General features: G+C 35.3%; 1 protein-coding gene across 1 annotated transcript in view; it reads left to right on the plus strand.

Annotated features, from left to right (window-relative positions):
• The window catches only part of LOC148947304 (putative oxidoreductase PXDNL), a 178,797-nt gene that overhangs the window by 128,500 nt on the left and 32,347 nt on the right, over nucleotides 1-17,950 (plus strand). The window contains exons 6-8 of the mRNA XM_089096563.1: nucleotides 2,840-2,911; nucleotides 8,268-8,339; nucleotides 10,833-10,999. Coding sequence (XP_088952689.1) covers nucleotides 2,840-2,911; nucleotides 8,268-8,339; nucleotides 10,833-10,999 — 311 coding nt within the window. The remainder of the gene's footprint in view (nucleotides 1-2,839; nucleotides 2,912-8,267; nucleotides 8,340-10,832; nucleotides 11,000-17,950) is intronic.

Raw genomic sequence — 17,950 nt, forward strand, 5'->3', positions numbered from 1 at the left:
AGTGTGAAGTGGAGGTCATGGATAAAATTGCTGAGGACTCGGAAGAAGCAGCTAGGCGGCATAAAAGAAAAATACTGTACTGGCACGTTAATAAAATTGAGAGGGAGTAGTCAATCCAGACTTGTCCCAGTTAAAGATAGGAATGGGGTCGCAATTAGCGATAAGGAGAAAACTAAAGAGAATGGGCCGAACGTTTTGAGAACTTGCTTAACCGAGATAGAGTTGCAGGAAGAAATATAGAGGAAAATAAAAAAGTTTGTGATACCTTGGATGTGAAGGAAGATTTGTTTCGTGAGGAGGAATTAGCAACAGTACTAAAAGGATTAAAGAATAATAAGGCTCCAAGTGCTGATAGGGTGGTAAATGAGTTTCTTAAATATGGTGGCTCTGAGGTTAGAAACACGTTACTGAAGATTTTGAATATGTTTTTTGAAAAAGGGGAAGTACCTAACGATTTTAGGAAAACCTTAATTAAGCCACTTTATAAGAAAGGTGATAAAAGAGAGTGTGGTAATTATCGAGGCATTAGTCTGGTCTCTGTAGGTAGTAAGTTACTTAGTAATATGATACTTTTTAGACTGAGAGATGCCGTAGACAAAGTTTTAAGAGAAGAGCAGTGCAATGTTAGAAAAGGTAGAGGATGTGTCGACCAAATTTTCACTCTTAGGCTTATAATTGAGAAGTGCCTGAGTGTTCAAACACCTTTGGTCCTCAGTTTTATATATTATGAGCAAGTGTTCGAGTCTGTTGATAGAAGAGCTTTAGTAAAGGTTTTATCCTTGTATGGTATACCAGACAAATACATTAAAGTGATAAGTGCTATGTACGAGAATAACACTGCTGCGGTTAAGGTAGGAAATGAGATTAGCTGCTGGTTTTTGTATTAAATCAGGATTTAATCAGAGTCGTGTTCTATCCCCGTTTATATGAATTATTTTGATGGACTTTGTTTTAAGGAGCGCAGGAAAGGAAATTGGAGACCACGGAATCAAATGGGGAGGAAAAAATCTCCTTAACTTGGATTATGCTGATGATTTAAGCATCCTAGATGAAAGTGTGAGCAAAATGAATGGAGTTTTAGAGGTTTTGCGAGTTCAGGGTGCTAGAATAGGTTAGAAAATAATTATTAGGAAGACTAATTTACTAAGACTAGGAATATGTGAAGATGAAAAGGTGACGTTGGTTAATGAAAAGATTGATCAGATGGGCGGCTTCAATTACCTGGGTAGCATTATTGGTAAAGATGGTGGGAGCAGTGAAGATATTAAAAGTAGAATAGCCAAGGCTCAGGGTGTTTTTTCACAGCTAAAAATGTCTGGAAGAATAGGAAGATAAGTCTGCAAACCAAGACTAGAATATTAGAAGCTACAGTGATGACAGTGGTCAAGTATGGCTCTGAAGCATGGGCGCTCGGAAAAGCGGATGAAGATTTGCTAGATGTTTTCCAGAGAAATTGCTTAAGGATTGTTCTGGGTACCCGGCTGACTGACCGTATTTCAAACAATAGGCTATACGAAAAATGTGGTTCAAGACCGCTCTCTAGGGCTACAATAAAAGAAAGCTTGAGGTGGTTAGGGCACGTTGTGCGGAAAAAGGATGACAGATTGCCGAAGATTGTTCTTTTTGGCCAATCATCTAAGGCTAAACGGAAAGCAGGTCGTCCCCGTCTGGGGTGGGATGGCGTCATAAAGAGAGATTTAATGGACATGGGAACGTTGTGGGCAGGTGTAAAAAAGCAAGATTTGAATAGATTGGGATGGAGGAGGAGTGTGCTTAGCTGTGTTCGCCTCAGGTAGCTTGGTACTTTGGTGCGTTTTTAGTAGTAATAGTAGCAGTAAGCATCCTTGACGAAAGTGTCAGCAAAATCAATGTATTTTTAGAGGTTTTGCGAGTTCAGGGTGTTAGAATAGGTTTGAAAATAAATGTTAAGAAGAGTAAGTCACTAAGGCTTGGAATGAGTGAAGATGAAAAGGCGACAATGGATAACGAAACGATTGATCAGGTGGGCAACTTCACTTACCTTGGTAGTATTATTAGTAAAGACGGTTGAAGCAGTGAACATGTTGAAAGTAGAATAGCCAAGGCTCAGGGTTAAAAAAGGCTCAAGGTTTTTCACAGTTAAAAAAAAGCTTGGAAGAATATGAAGATTAATCTGCACACCAATATTACAATATTGGAAGCTACAGTGATGACAGTGGTCAAATATGGCTCTCAACCATGGGCGCTCCAAAAAGTGGATGAAGATTTGCTAGATGTTTTCCAGAGAAATTGCCTAAGGACTTTTCCGGGTACCCGGCTGACTGACCGTATTTAAAAAAGTAGGCTGTACGAAAAATGTGGTTCAATCCTACTTTCTAAGGCTATAATGAAAGAAAGGTTGAGATAACTAGGGCACGTTTTGCGGATGAAGGATGACAGATTGCCGAACATTGTCCTTTTCGGCTAACTGTCTAGGGCTAAACGGAAAGTAGATCGTCCTTCGTCTTGGGAGGGAGGATGTCATAAAGAAAGAATTAAAGGAAATGGGAACGTCTTGTGAGGGTGTAAAAAGGGAGGCTTTGAATAGATTGGGATGGAGGAACGTGTGTTGCTGTGTTGGCCTCAGGTGACTTGGTGATGTGGTGGGTTGTTAGTAAAAAAAAAATCCGCTGTCCTTGTTTAAGATATTATACCAGTTCCCGTTTCTCTATATATTTATCTCGTTTTATTTTGTTAGGTTACGTTAGCAATCTGAAAACGATAAGAAGAAACTTAATATCGACAAACCCTTACATGCAAACAGTGAAAGCTGGAGGTTGGGCTGTTCTTGAAACCTTTCTGATTATTTTTTTTTTTTTAGATATTTGCATTTCAACAAAATCGAAAGCCTACCAAAAGGTATTTTTAGATCCTTGAAGAAACTTAATAGATTGTAAGTTTGCAAGTTCACTTCTTTATTTATTGCAAAGTAAGACGAAAATGTGGCAAAAAGAAAAAGACGAAAATTGAGCCAGTTATAACAGTTAGCTATTTCACTCTCTGTCTTCCTTTTTCTCTCTCTCTCTCTCTCTCTCTGTCAGTTTTGTTCTCCATCTTATTGTCTTTATCTCTTACCCCACCCCCCTTTTTGTCTATATTCCTTTTTCGCTATTCATGTGCCTTTCTCTTTTTCTCTCAATTTTAATCAACAGATTGTTCGAATCTTACTTTTCATTTAACATAGTGTAATTTCACACATTTCGTACATTTTCACACATTTCACACAATAATTGATTTTCACACATGTGCTCGTTCAAAAAAAATTGTTTGTTCTTATGTTCTGGAAGCTTGAATGGTATTATTCTCTTTTTAAATGTCATGATAAAGAAATACTTATGGTTTTCTGTACAGCATAAATGATAGTCTAATCTTTAACGGGATTTAAAAGAGCAGTAGTCTAACTCTTGCTTGTGATGATGTTTGTTCTTTATAGGTTTTCCTTATTATAAAGTTTAGTTTCTATTAATCCTTGGTCTCATTAATCCATTCTTTTTTTTCCATTCTTTATCTAAAATTTCTTTATCTGGTTCGTCTTGTTTTTGAGTGAATGAATTGTTTTCTTTTCATTTATTCCTCAGTTGTTCGCTAGTATCCGTCGATGGCAGTTCATACTTTTTTTGGATTTTGTACAAATCACGGATATTGGCGAATAACTCGCTTTTATGGTTTTTAAGTATTTGGTTTTAATTGTTATAATTTTTGACTTTTATTGAATTTTATTCATCTTTTAAGTTTTTGGTTTTTTCTTTGGTTTTTTGGTTCTTTTCACATTGACTTTCCGCGTTTGTTTTTTTTTTTTTTTTTTTTCTTCGGCATTTTCCTTGGATACATTATTTTGTTTAGCGCTGAAGAAGAGAGGCGTTTTTACTCTCGAAATATTCGCTTTGTTGTGTTTTTTCAGTATTTTCATTTGGCCTTTAAAAACCCTATTTTTGCTCGTTTTTCTTTCTTTATGCTTTATCTAGCCATTCTTTATTTATTTATTTATTTATCAATTATTTACCGGTGGTTTGGGTTTGACCTATTAAAGACTACTCCTCATTGTTTCAAATATCACTATTGACTTTTCTTGACAAAACAGTTTTTTTGTTGTTTTTAAGAATATCAGTTAAATGAGACCAAATGAGATGTAATTGATTGTCGTTAAATAATAGACTCATAGCAAAATATAGTATGTTTAGCGAAGTCAAGAATATAATTATTGAAGAATATATTAGTGAAGAAGAATACTACAACATTGGCTCATAAATAAAGACGTGATGCAATGCTAAGGCTTCTATAAAAACTTAGTGTTAAAGTGAATCCTGAAATTTAAAAGGAGGGCTTTCATGCAAAGCTTTTAAAAAGATTATAAAGTAACGATACGACTGTTTTCTGAATATATTGGTTTTCCTAACAGAAATATTTGTCAACGAAAAAGTAAAATAAAAAAAAGAAGGAAAACTACATTGTCCCAAGAAGAAGCTTACGAATTCATTATGAGAAAAAAAGAACAAATTAGAGATTGGGATATTGTCAACCCAAACTAGAAGAAGAGTGGCAAATGATCTGATTTTCAGAACGCACGCCTCGATTATTTACCGTTGATTGATCGATTGATTATAACTCAAGAAGACCAAAACACAGCAGAAAAAAGATAAAAATCAACAAATACTCATATGGAAATTTAAAACTTCAAAAATTACAACAGATATTCTATAGCAAAGAAATCATGAAAGAGTAAATTGCACAGAAGCTCCTTTGTATGGTTAACTATAAAAGATATGGTAAAATAAAAACTACTTTAGCAAAACATACCAGATAACGGAACTGTATTTAAATGATTACGCTGTGTGGTTTATGCAAGAGGATGTCCAGGAATTTTGTCTGGGAGGGGGTAAAAAAGAACTTTAAGAAACGGATCAAAACTTGTTTATATGCATTTTTGTTATGTTTTTACGAATCGGACAAAAATTTGGGAGGGGCCTGGATACAGCCATGGATCTATGACCTTTTCTAGAAGAGGAATAAAACAGTGCAGAATCGGACAGACAAATTTTATATTCTTTAATCGGGAGGCCTAGCAAATGAGTTTTCTTCTTTTTTTTATAAATTATTAAATATATTAATTATTTTTATTAAATCTCCAGTGTACCGCTTCTGGTACGTTTTAAAATCAATTAATTCAATTCAATTCAATTTTATTCGAATAAAAACATAACACAAACATCAATAACAATAAAGATCCTAGAAGATAACTTGTTAAATCTGAATTAACTTTTTCCCCATTCTGCTTGGGAGTTGCATTCCAGAATCCCAAAACAAGACTGAAGTAAAGATTTTGTAGTTCTACCTTTCTTTTTCAATTCTTTTGTGTTCCTAATCTAAAAAGCATTTTTACGACGAACATAAGCAAATACAACTTTTCATGAGAAGTTTTTCTGATTTTTCTTCTGGAAATCTGTCATATTAAAAATCTTCCCAAATTTTTGGTTTAGTTGTCCAGTAAAATATTTTATTTGGTGAAATATTTTTCAAATAATTGTTCTTCTCAGCATTTACTCTACGAAGTTAAAATCAAAATTAATGCTTTATGGCATTAAAACTATCAAAGTACCAAGGAATCAGGAATCTATTGGTTTCCGAGTAGAACCAAACATTCAAAAGAGAGCAATATTTTTTTAGGCTGTATGATGCCATCTGTTCAAAGCTTATTTCTTGCTGATTTTTCACCAATGTTTCTTTTTTTAAACTTGGCACTTTCTACCAGCAAAAACTGCACAACTGCATAGGATTAGGCAAGTAGGTGAGGTGTCCAAACAGGCAGGGGCAAATCTCCAGTATTTTTATTGGGGGGGGGAGAAGGGTCCATATATGGATAGTCAAAGGGCATGGGATATATAATATTTTTCCACATTATTGGGAGGGGCGCAACTGCCCCCCTTGCCACCCCCAAATGACGCCCCTGCAAACAGGTATATTCTATTTTAGTCGATTAGGAAATACAGAAGTGGGGGTGCCAGATCTGAACGTCTGATTCTTTTGGTTTAAATTCTATGGTAAAAGAAGTTGGGGAGAGGAGGTATATTTTAGAGTTGGGCTATCTAGGGAGGATAACAAATGAGTAATTTCTTGTAGAGGTAATTTCTTGCCACTTAGGGGAAGAAGAAGTTATTTGGGGAGGTTTGGAATGAAGAGTGGTCCTTACAGTTGCCCGATGTTTGGAGAGCGGGAGGAAAATTCATTCATTTTCCTGAGAAAGTGTGAGGGGTTAAAGGTCTTGACAAAGGAAATTTTCGGAGTGGATGTGGGGATGACCCTTGGGTGGAAAAATTGCTGGGGAATGGGTGTTTTATTAGTATTAAGAATCTGGCGCGGCTTATCAAACAGTTCGTGGTAACGAACTGTAAGTAAGGAGCGACCCGGCTCAATGGTAACCGAAACTCTAAAAAACGGGATTTTGATACCAATAGATACATCAAAAGAATCAGATCTCAATTCTGATTTCAAATATATAAGTTTCATTAAGTTTAGTCTAACCCATCAAAAGTTACGTGCCTGAGAAAATTTGGCTGATTTTCGAAAAAAGGGGGAAAGACCCCCTAAAAGTTATAGACTCTTAATGAAAATCACACCATCATATTCAGCGTATCAGAGAACCCTACTGTGGAGGTTTCAAGCTCCTATCTACAATAATGTGGAATTTTCCTTTTTTTGCCAGAAGAAAGATCACGGATGCTTGTGTTTTTGTTTGTTTTTTTTTTTTTTCCCAGGGGTATTAGTATAGACCCAGGGGTCCTATAATATCGAAGGAGGGCTCATTTGAAAGGAAATTAAAATTTCTAGTGCCCTTTTTAAGTGACCAAAAAAAATGGAGGGCAACTAGGCCCCCTCCCACGCTCATTTTTTTCCCAAAGTCACCCGATCAAAATTTTGAGATAGCCATTTTGTTCAGCATGGTCGAAAATATGATAAAAATGTCTTTTAGGATGACTTGATCCCCCAAAGTCCCCAGGGGGAGGGCTGAAAGTTATGAACTTTACTCAATGTTAACATATTGTATTGGTTATTGGTAAGTATACAGACTTTTTCAGAGGAGATTTTTTCTGGTAGGTGGGGGAAGGAGCGGGTCGGGGGCTATATGGAAGGATCTTTCCATGAAGGAAGATTTCATGGGGGAAGGGACATTACTATGAAGGGGGCGCCGGATTTCCCAGCATTATTAAAGAAAAAGATCAGGAATTAAATAAAAAAAACAAGTTTTTCAACTGATCAACTGATTGTGATTAAGAGGTCATTTATAAAGAACTGGAAAAAAAATTCGAACTATAGTTTAAAGAGCAGGGTATTGACTAGGGGGCGAACCCCCTTAAAAATTTATGAATATAGAAGTTCGTTACGTAAGTTAATTCTAAGTTACGTATATTTATTACTAATAAAAACGTTCGTAAATAAAATTAAACAAGTTTCGAGAAAGCCATTTAACCAAATATAATATGCAAATTTTGTTTTAATTATTCATGTACGGTGAGCCAAAATCAAAACCTGCATTAATTCAAAAACGTTCAAAAATTAAATAAAAAAAACAAGTTTTTTTAACTGAAAGTAAGGAACGACGTTAAAACTTAAAACGAACAGAAATTATTCCGTATATGAAGGGGCTGTCCCCTCCTCAACGCCTCGCTCTTTAAGCTAAAGTTTGACTTTCTCACAACTCTATTTTTTTAAAAAATAAAAAAACTTTATCGTAAAGAGAGAGGCGTTGAGTAGGGGACAGCCCCCTTCATCTACGAAATAATTTCTGTTCGTTTTAAGTTTTAACGTCGTTCCTTACTTTCAGTTAAAAAAACTTGTTTTTTTTATTTAATTCATGTAGGTATAATCCATCGTGAGAGTGCTTTGTGATGATTTTCTGTGTTTGTTTGTACTAGTGTTTTCAAATGGTTTTCTGTGCTTTAATCGCTTTGATCAAATGTTTAAATTGAATCCTTTAATCGTATTTGTATTTTTTTTCATTCAAATTTGAACTAAACATTTTTTTAACTAAACTGTAAAATATCTTAATCTTTTAAATCCTTATTCCTTAATATCTATTCTGAGTAACGACTCTCTTAAAATTAAAATCATTATTGCAAAGTTAGAATTTGAATTAAAATCCAAACATTTGGTAAGCTAATCTCTAAAACATCTGGATTTTTTAAATCTTTATTGCATAGTATCTATTCTGAGTAACCACTCTCTAAAGTTAAAGTTATTATGTTCTTTTTCAGGTTTCTTCATAACAATAAGTTGCAGCGCATTTCAAGTGAAGCATTTAAGGATTTACACGCTATCAAAAGACTGTAAGTCATTGTCTGTTACTGTTTCTGCTACAGAAAAGCTTAGATTACTACAAAATAAAAGCAAGAAAAATTAATCTATTTCTTTCTTTTTTCAATTCTATATTTAAAGATTAAACGAGCTGAACTAAACGCCCGGTAAGCGGGGAACAACAGATCATTCAAGTTCATTCAGTGCGTAATAAGTAAAACGTTGAGTTTAGGTTGTATATGTTATTCAACGTTATGCTTATATACGGGATTCCAAGTCTATACCCTTAATTGTATCAAACAGTTCGTGGTAACGAACTGTAAGTAAGGAGCGAGCCGGCTCAATGATAACCGAAACTCTAAAAAACGGAATTTTGATATCAATAGATACATCAAAAGAATCGGATTTTAATGCTGATTTCAAATATATAAGTTTTATCAAGTTTAATTTTACCTATCAAAAGCTACGCGCCTGAGAAAATTCGGCTGATTTTAGAAAAAAGGGGAAAAGACCCCCTAAAAGCTATAGAACCTTAATGAAAATCACACCATCACATTCAGCGTATAAGAGAACCCTACTGTAGAGGTTTCAAGCACCTATCTACAAAAATGTGGAATTTTGTATTTTTTGCCAGAAGAAAGATCACAGATACGTGTTTATTTTGTTTTTTCTTTTTCCCAGGGGTGATCATATCGACCTAGTGATTCTAGAATGTCGTGAGCGGGCTCATTGGAACGGAAATTAAAAGTTATAGTGCCCTTTTTAAGTGACCAAAAAAATTGGAGGGCAACTAGGCCTCCTCCCACGCTCATTTCTTCCCCAAAGTCACCCGATCAAAATTTTGAGATAGCCATTTTGTTCAGCATGATCGAATATATAATAAATATGTCTTTTAGGATGACTTAAAACCCCGAAGTCCCCGGGGGAGTGCTGAAAGTTTTGAACTTTACCCCATGTTAACATATAGTATTGGTTATTGGGAAGTATACAGACGTTTTCAGGGGGGATTTTTTCTGGTAGGTGGGGGGGGGGGTCGGGGGCTATATGGGAGGATCTTTCCATGAAGAAAGTTTTCATGGGGGAAGGGCACCCCTTCATTGCTGTGAAGGGGTGCCAGATTTCCCATCATTATTAAAGAAAAAGATCAGAAATTGAATAAAAAAACAAGTTTTTCAACTGAAAGTAAGGAGCAACATCAAAACTTAAAACGAACAGAAAATTTTACGTATATGATTGGGTTCACCCCCTAGTCAATACCTCGCTCTTTGAGCCAAAGAGTTTTTAGTACTTTCATAAGAGCTATTTATTCTAATTAACGGCCTTTGTTATTAAGTGGTCATTTTTCGAGAATAGGGACAAAATTCGAACTGTAGCTTAAAGAGCAAGGTATTGACTAGGGGCTAACCCCCTAATATACGTATTAAAAATCTATGAATATAGAAGTTCGTAATGTAAGTTAATTAGTAAGTTACGTATATTTATTACTAATAAAAACGTTCTTAAATAAAATTAAACAAGTTTCGAGAAAGCCATTTAACCAAATAAAAGTAAAATTAATGTGCAAATTTTTTTTTAATTATTCGTGTATGGTGAGCCAAAACCAAAACCTGCGTTAATTCAAAAACGTTCAAAAATTAAACAAAAAAAAAACAAGTTTTTTTAACTGAAAGTAAGGAACGAAGTTAAAACTTAAAACGAACAAAAATTATCCCGTATATGAAAGGGGTTGTCCACTCCTCAGCACCTCGCTCTTTACGCTAAAGTTTGACTTTCTCACAACTCTATTTTTTTAAACAATAAAAAACTTTAGCGTAAAGAGCGAGGCGTTGAAGAGTGGACAGCCCCTTTCATATACGGGATAATTTCTGTTCGTTTTAAATTTTAAGGTCGTTCCTTACTTTCAGTTAAAAAAACTTGTTTTTTTATTTAATACTAAAAGACGCCACCTTGTATCTGAATGTAAAATATCTGGATACCACCAAGTACCTGGATATCATTAAACTTTGGGGCATGCATATTCTTACTTCAATACACTGCTTAAAAAAGTTTAATGTATTGTTAGAAGAAAGATAAGGAATTGAATGGAAGCAAATCTCTGGTGGTTTGGACATAATGAACGACATACGTATTTCCATGACTATGTTCATTATGTCCAGGATCATGTCCATTATGATAGACATAATCTGAATTAAATACTACTAGCAGCACCGACAGTAACGTGTTATTCTAAAGGGTATATAACAAGGGTATAGGTATAAATTCCATATAAATAAACAAGGGTAAAGGGTATAAATTTCGGAATAAAAACAAGCTGAAATTGGATTTAATTTTGAATTATTCAAGGGCTGATTTTAATTCAAGGTATTTATTTCTTTGGGCCATTGTGCCAAATATGGATGCAGGGGGCTTAAAATTCAATATTAGAGTCCATTTTCTAGAAGAGGCAGATCAAGGATTGTCTAGGAAATGAAATTAACAGTTTTTATTACTTCTAGTTTATTTCCTACTTTTGTTGCTTCTTCTAGGCGTTTAGACAGTAATGCCTTGATATGTGATTGCCAGCTGATATGGCTTGCAAAAATGCTACACGATAAAGGACAGGAGACTCAGTCAGCTGTTACTTGTCATCACCCTGCTCCAATGCAAGGGAAGCCTGTAACCCATCTACTAGAAGATGAAGGTTTCCACTGCAGTAAGTCCTTAACCTTTCTATTTCAATCATAACAGAAATGTTTGAGTTTTTTTTTTAAGCTATTGAATATTCTTAAAGCAGACAAGTTCATTGGTTTAACTTGGTGGGGTAGTTCTAGGTATCCCACCCATGTTCAAAACACCTGGTTCTTGATAGGTATTTTCGGAGACCACACTGCCTTTCTATGGCATATAACTAACAGTTTAAAAAATAATGTTTAAATAAATAAATACTGTCTCTAGAAGAAATTATCTACCCAACTTTTAGTGGTGAGAATAATTCGAGAAAAGCGATAAATATCTATTGTTGTTGTGTTTTTTTTTATAAATTTTAAAGTCAAGATTATTTTTATTCTATAATGAAGTTTCCCATTACCTTTCAATTCAACTCTAAATTTAAAATCTCTAGCCCCCCCCCCCCCGCCCAAATAGACAAATTTTGATATTCTAAAAAAAAACTTCTCGTTTTTCCTTCCGATAATTCCGCATTGAAATTATATCGTGCATATAACGTCCCCAGAATTTTTGTTTAAAAAAACGAGTCAATTGCTTTTATATCTATAACTGCTTCGAAGAAAACAAGAGCGTTAAACAGTATGTAATCAATTATTTGTTTAGTATAAATGTCGATGTTCTATTTGTATTATTTTAGTTTGTCTGCTGAAAACGGCCACTGTGTATGTGATAGAGACATCCAGGGATATCTTTGTGTTTCACTGTCAAATAAAAGGATTCTCCCTATTGAACTGTTATTTATACGATCTGATTCTTGATTTATTTTACTGTCATTGGAATATTTATCAGGTTCTTCCTAGTAAGAGAATATACACTACATGCCACTTGACTTCTTAAAATTTAGTATATCTAGAGAAATACTAATGATTATATAGAAAATACCTTATTCTTTAATATAAAAGATATGTCAGGTGTAGTGTAATTGTCAAGGAGTAGAACTTTCACATACCGACCATTAGCGAGCAGTAATGTCTGGAATAGTCTTAGTATTGTATTAACGTTAAGGACAGGTTAGACATGGCTCTTAACTACTTAACATTATTAACCATGTACAACGTATCTTAAATGGCTGCAATAGTTGTATTCGTCAACATTTGAATATAAACTATATAACACTTAACTAACTAACTAACTAACAACTCAGCGCAGCACCAAGCTGCCTGAGATCAACATACCTACACATGCTCCTCCTCCATCTCCATCTAATCAAAACCTCCTTCTTTACACCCTCCCAGGAAGTTCCCATTTCCCTTAATCTTTCTTTACGACATCCTTCCACCAAAACCGTGGATGACCTGCTTTCCGTTTAGCCTTTGACGGTTGCCGAAAAGGACAACCTTCGTTAATCTGTCATCCTTCATCCGCAGAAAAATACGGTAAGTCAGCCGAGCACCCAGAACAATCTGTAGGCAATAGCAAATCTTCATCTGCTTTTCGGAGCGCCCATGCTTCAGAATCATATTCGACCACTGTCATCGCTGTAGCTTCCAATATTCTAATCTTGGTTTGCAGACTTATCTTCCTATTCTTCCAAACTTTATTCAACTGTGAAAACAGTTGAATAAAGTTTGCCTTAACTGTGTTGGCTGAGCCTTGGCTGTTTTACTTTTAACATTTTCACTGCTCCCACCGTCTTTACTAATAATACTACCAAGATAAGTGAAGCTGTCCACCTGATTAATAACTTCGTTACCCAACGTCACCTTTTCATCTTCATTCATTCCTACCCTTAGCAACTTAGTCTTCTCAACATTAATTTTCCAACCTATTCTAGCACCCTGAACTCGCAAAATCTCTTAAAGTTCACTCATTTTGCTCGCACTTTCATCTAGGATGCTTAAACCATCAGCATGATCTAAGTCCAGGAAAGTTTTTCCTCTCCATTTGATTCGGTGTTCTCCCATTGCCTTTCCTGTGCTCTTTAATACAAAGTCCATCGAGATGATATATAGCACTATATAGTACTATATAGCACATAGCACTAATCACTTCAATTTATTTGTTCGGTATACCATACAAGAACAAGAACTACGCTAAGGCTCTTCTGTCAACAGAATTGAACACTTGCTTATAATTTATAAAACTGAAGACCAAAGGTTTTTGCTAACTTAGGCTCTTTTCCATCATTAACCTAGGAGTAAAAATTTGGTCGAAACATCCTCTACCCTTTCTAAAACCGCACTGTTCTTCTTTATCACTTTGTCTACAGTATCTCTCAGTCTCAAAAGTATCATATTACTAAGTATTTTGCTACATATAGAAACAAGGCTAATGCCTCTAAAATACCACACTCACTCTTATCACCTTTCTTATGCAGGGGCTTTCCTAAAATAGATATATACCTCCCCTATTTCAAAAATCATATTCATAAGCTTCGGTGACTTATTTTTAACCTTATTATTTTTTGATCCTTTTAGTAATGTTGCTAATTCTTTCTCATAAAACAAATCTTCCTTCACATTCAAGGTTTTGCTAACTTTTATTTTTCCTCCATATCTTTTATATTTTTTCCTGCAACTCTATCTCAGTTTAGCACATTCTCAATATGTTCTGCTCATCTCTTTGTAACTCTTCTCTTATCACTAATTGCGGCCTCTTTCCTATCTATAACTGGGATAAGTCCAGATTGACTACTCCCTCTCCGTCTATTAACATGCCAGTAAAATATTTTACTATTATGCCGTCTAGCTGCATCTTCCAGATCCTCGGCTTCAGAGACTTGGCTTCTAAGTATCAAGTATTTACTTCTTTGAGCCTCCTTATTATGTATCTAATTACATTCTAAGGATTTAGCACACTTGCCATTGTTTATCACAGGAATCATAGGCAGCGCAATAGCGCTGCCTAAGTAAAGAACGATGTCGGCACAATGTATTAATATTTTTTTTTTCTTTAGACCAGGACACTTCGTATCGAAGAAGTTGTCGTAGAAACTTCGAAAAGGGCTCATTCGATTGGAAATTGGAGTGGCTTATGCCCATTTTAATAGTCGAAATTGATTGGAAGGCAACTAACACCCCTTCTACGCCCACCATTTCCCCAAACACCTCCAATCAAAACTTAAAGATAGCCATTTTGTTCAGCATAGTTGATATCCAGATGGAAATTATGTTTTGAGGAAGACACTTACCCACAACCCTCAGGGCAAGGGTTGTAAGTTATGTCCTTGGGGCATATAAGATTTTTATATAAAGCGTTGTCGTAGAAACTTCAAAAAGAGCTCATTCTATTGGAAATTCAAAGGGCTAGTGCCCTTTTTAATATTCGAAAGTGATTGGAGGGCAACTAACACCTCTCTCACGCCCACCATTTCCCCAAACGCATTCAATAAAAATTATAAGATAGCAATTTGGTTCAACGCAGTTGAAAATTCTGAAAATTAGGTCTTTAAGAATGATAACCCCCCCCCAGTCCCCATGGCAATGATTGTATGCTATTCTTTGGGGGCATTTACCGTCATCATTGAACGTGTAGTCAAAGAAGATTCAAATGGGTTTCAATTAATTGTAAATTTAAAGGGCAAGTTTCCCTTTCAGTAGCCAAAATTGGTTGGAAGGCAACTCACACACGTTCAACGCCCCTTATTTCCCCAAACACATCCAATAAAAATTTTGAGATAGCCATGTTGTTCTATGTAGTTGATAGTTTTAGAAATTGTATCTTTGAGCAGGAAACTCCCTCCACAGTCTTCAGGGCAAGGGATATAAGTTATCCCTGGGGGCATATAAGGTTTTTATTGAGAGCTTTGTTGTATAAACTTCAAGAAGGGCTCTTTCGATTGGAAATTCAAAGGGCTAGTGCTCTTTTTAATAGTAGAAAGTGATTGGAGGGCAACTAACCCCCCTCTCACGCCCACCTTTTCCCCAAACACATCCAATCAAATTTTGAGATAGCCATTTTGTTGAACGTACTTGAAAATTTTGGAAATTAGGTCTTTAAGGATGACAATCTCACAGCCCTTAAGGCAAGGGTTGTAAGTTATGCCCTGAGGCATATAAGTTTTTATAGAAAGCGCTGTTGTAGAAAACTCAAAAAGGGCTCATTCGATTGGATATTGAAATGGCTAAAGTTTTAATAGCCGAAAGTTATTGAAGGGCAAGTAACCCCCCTCCTCTCACGCCCACCATTTCCCCAAACACATACAATCACAATTTTGAGATAGCCATTTATTTCAACGTTGTTGAATGTTCTGGAAATTAGGTCTTTGAGGAGGACAACCCCCGACAGCCCTCAGGGCAAGGGTTGTAAGTTACGCCCTGGGGGCATATGAAGTTTTTATAGAAGGATTTGTCATACAAGCTTCAAAAAGGGCTCATTCGCTTGGAAATGGAAAAGGCTAGAACCCTTGTTAATAGTCGAAGGTGATTGAAAAAAAAAACTAACCCTCCTCTCACGCCCAACATTTCCCCAAACACATCCAATCGAAATTTTAAGATATTCATTTTGTTCAACGTAGTTGAAAGTTCTGAAAATTAGGTCTTTGAGAATGACAACCCCCCCTTTCCCCCACAACCCTCAGGGCAAGGGTTGTAAGTTATGCCCTGGGGTCATATATGGTTCTTATAGAAAATTTTGCCGTAGAAACTTCAAAAAAGGGCTCATTTGACTGCAAATTGAAAGAGTTAGTACTCTTTTTAATGCTCGAAAGTGAATGGAGAGCAACTTATATGCCCTGGGGGCATATAAAGTTTTTATAGATAGCGTTATCATAGAAAATTCAAAAGGGGCCAATTCAATTGGAAATTGAGAGGGCAGGTTCCCTTTTTAATAGTCGAAAGTGATTGGAGGGTAACTAACCCCCCTCTCACGCTCACCATTTCCCCAAACACATCCAATCAGATTTTCAGATAGCCATGTTGTTCAACATAGTTGAAAGGTCCAGAAATTATGTCTTTGAGGATGACAACCCTCCCCCCATAACCCTCAGGACAAGGGTCGCAAGTTATGCTTTTGTGGCATGTAACGTTTTTATAGAAATTTCTATCGTAGAAGCTTCAAAAAGGGCTCATTTGATTGGAAATTGAGAGAACTAGTGCCTTTTTTGTTAGTCGAAAGTGATCAGATGGAAAATGTCTCCCTCCACGCCTATCATTTCCTGAAACAGTTCAAATCAAAATTTTGATATAGCCATTTGTTTAGCCTATCAGAAATGTCTGGAAAGTATGTCTTTGAGGATAACAATTCCCCCCAGCCCTGAGGGCAAGGGTTGTAAGTTTTTCCCTCGGGACATATAGGGTTTTTATAGAAAGTGTGGTCATATATACTTCAAAGAGGGCTCATTGGATTGGTAATCAGACACTCTATTGCCCTTTTTAAGAGTCAAAGTAATCAAAGTGCAGCTACCCTCTCCCCCCTACACAAACGTCATATTGTCCCAAAGTGCGTCTAATAGAAATTTTGAGACAACCATTCTATTCAAAATAGTCTAAATATCATATAACAAGGCTTTGTGGGTTGAAAAAAACCCCACAGATTAGGGCGAAGGGTTCTAAGGTATGCCCAGGGGGTATTATAGGTTCTTATGGAAGGGATGATTATTTAACTTCAGAAGAGGCTCAGTCTTTCTCCCTGAAAAAGACTATGTCAATATAAAACGAACAGAAATTAATCAAAAAAATTTTTTGAACAAAACAAGTTTTCCAAAAAAAAGTAAAGAACTCCATTAAACCAAAAATGAACAAAAATAAAATCAAATAATCTACCAAGCATACAACCACCACAAATCAGTATTAATAAATAAATAAAACCCAAAACAAACAGAAATTAAAATAAGTCAAACTCAAAACGAGCAGAAATTAATCTGGTTCTAAACCCTATGATTTCTAAGAGCCAGAATATAATTTCTACTTTACTGAGAAAAATTCTTTTTAAATGTTTTGACTTTTATAACTTTAATAAATCAGAAATTAATTAAGATTTTCAGGAATAAATATCATCATATGTATATTAAACTGACAATGCACATTTTTTTCAGTAAATTTATTTGAATTTTTTTCAGTAAAGTACAGACTATATTCTGGCTCTTAGAAATCATAGGGTTTAGAACCATACTCAGATTATTTCTGCTCGTTTTGAGCTTGAATTATTTTAATTTCTGTTTGTTTTGGGTTTCATTTATTTATTAATACTGATTTGTGGTTGTTGTATGCTTGGTAAATTATTTGATTCTACTTTCCTTCATTTTTGGTTTGATGGAGATCTTTACTTTTTTTGAAAAACTTATTTTATGCAAAACGTTTTTTTGAATAATATAAAAAAAAATACCAGAAACATTTTGGGCCGTCCTCAATTATTTATTTTTTTTTGGGGGGGGGGTTAAAATTCTGGGAATACTTAGATAGTTCTTCTTGGAGAATACCTGCTAGCGTTGTGAATATAACAAACTATAAAAAAGTTGTATTCATACAAGATTATAACAAAATCATTGAATATAACAAAATTATATTTTTTGCATGGGTAGCAATGTTGTGTCCCCCCTTTATAGCCAAATATCAAGGTGATTCTTCTAGTTTCAATTTATGTAACAGATACTTGCCCAAAAATCAAGCCGACTCAAAATTGACAGCGGAGCTTCCAGAGACTTAAGAGGGTGTTCTTGTTTAGGCTTAAGTTCAACAAGAGTAAACTCCGAGGAGACGAATTTCCGATTCTACTCGATCCGTTTACTCGATTCCGAATTACTCGATCCGTTCTACGCCGATTCTCTAGAGTTCTCTAGTTTCAGTAATCATTTTGCGTCATGAGCAGTTAAAAACTTTAAAATACAACTTGAAATTGCTTGAATAAAGAATCTCTCCAGTTTGACTATCTAAAATCAAAATTAGCTCAGTGGTAAGAAATAAGTTTTCAGTAATCATAGTTTTCAGCTACTAGGTCATATCAGAAATAATAGTAAACACCGAATCGAATGTGGTTGCGTGAGTTGCGTGGCCAAGAT

The sequence above is a fragment of the Artemia sp. Qi Xiang Cuo genome, chromosome 11 (assembly GCF_049724085.1).
Source record: "Artemia sp. Qi Xiang Cuo chromosome 11, ASM4972408v1, whole genome shotgun sequence".
Classification (NCBI taxonomy): domain Eukaryota; kingdom Metazoa; phylum Arthropoda; class Branchiopoda; order Anostraca; family Artemiidae; genus Artemia; species Artemia sp. Qi Xiang Cuo.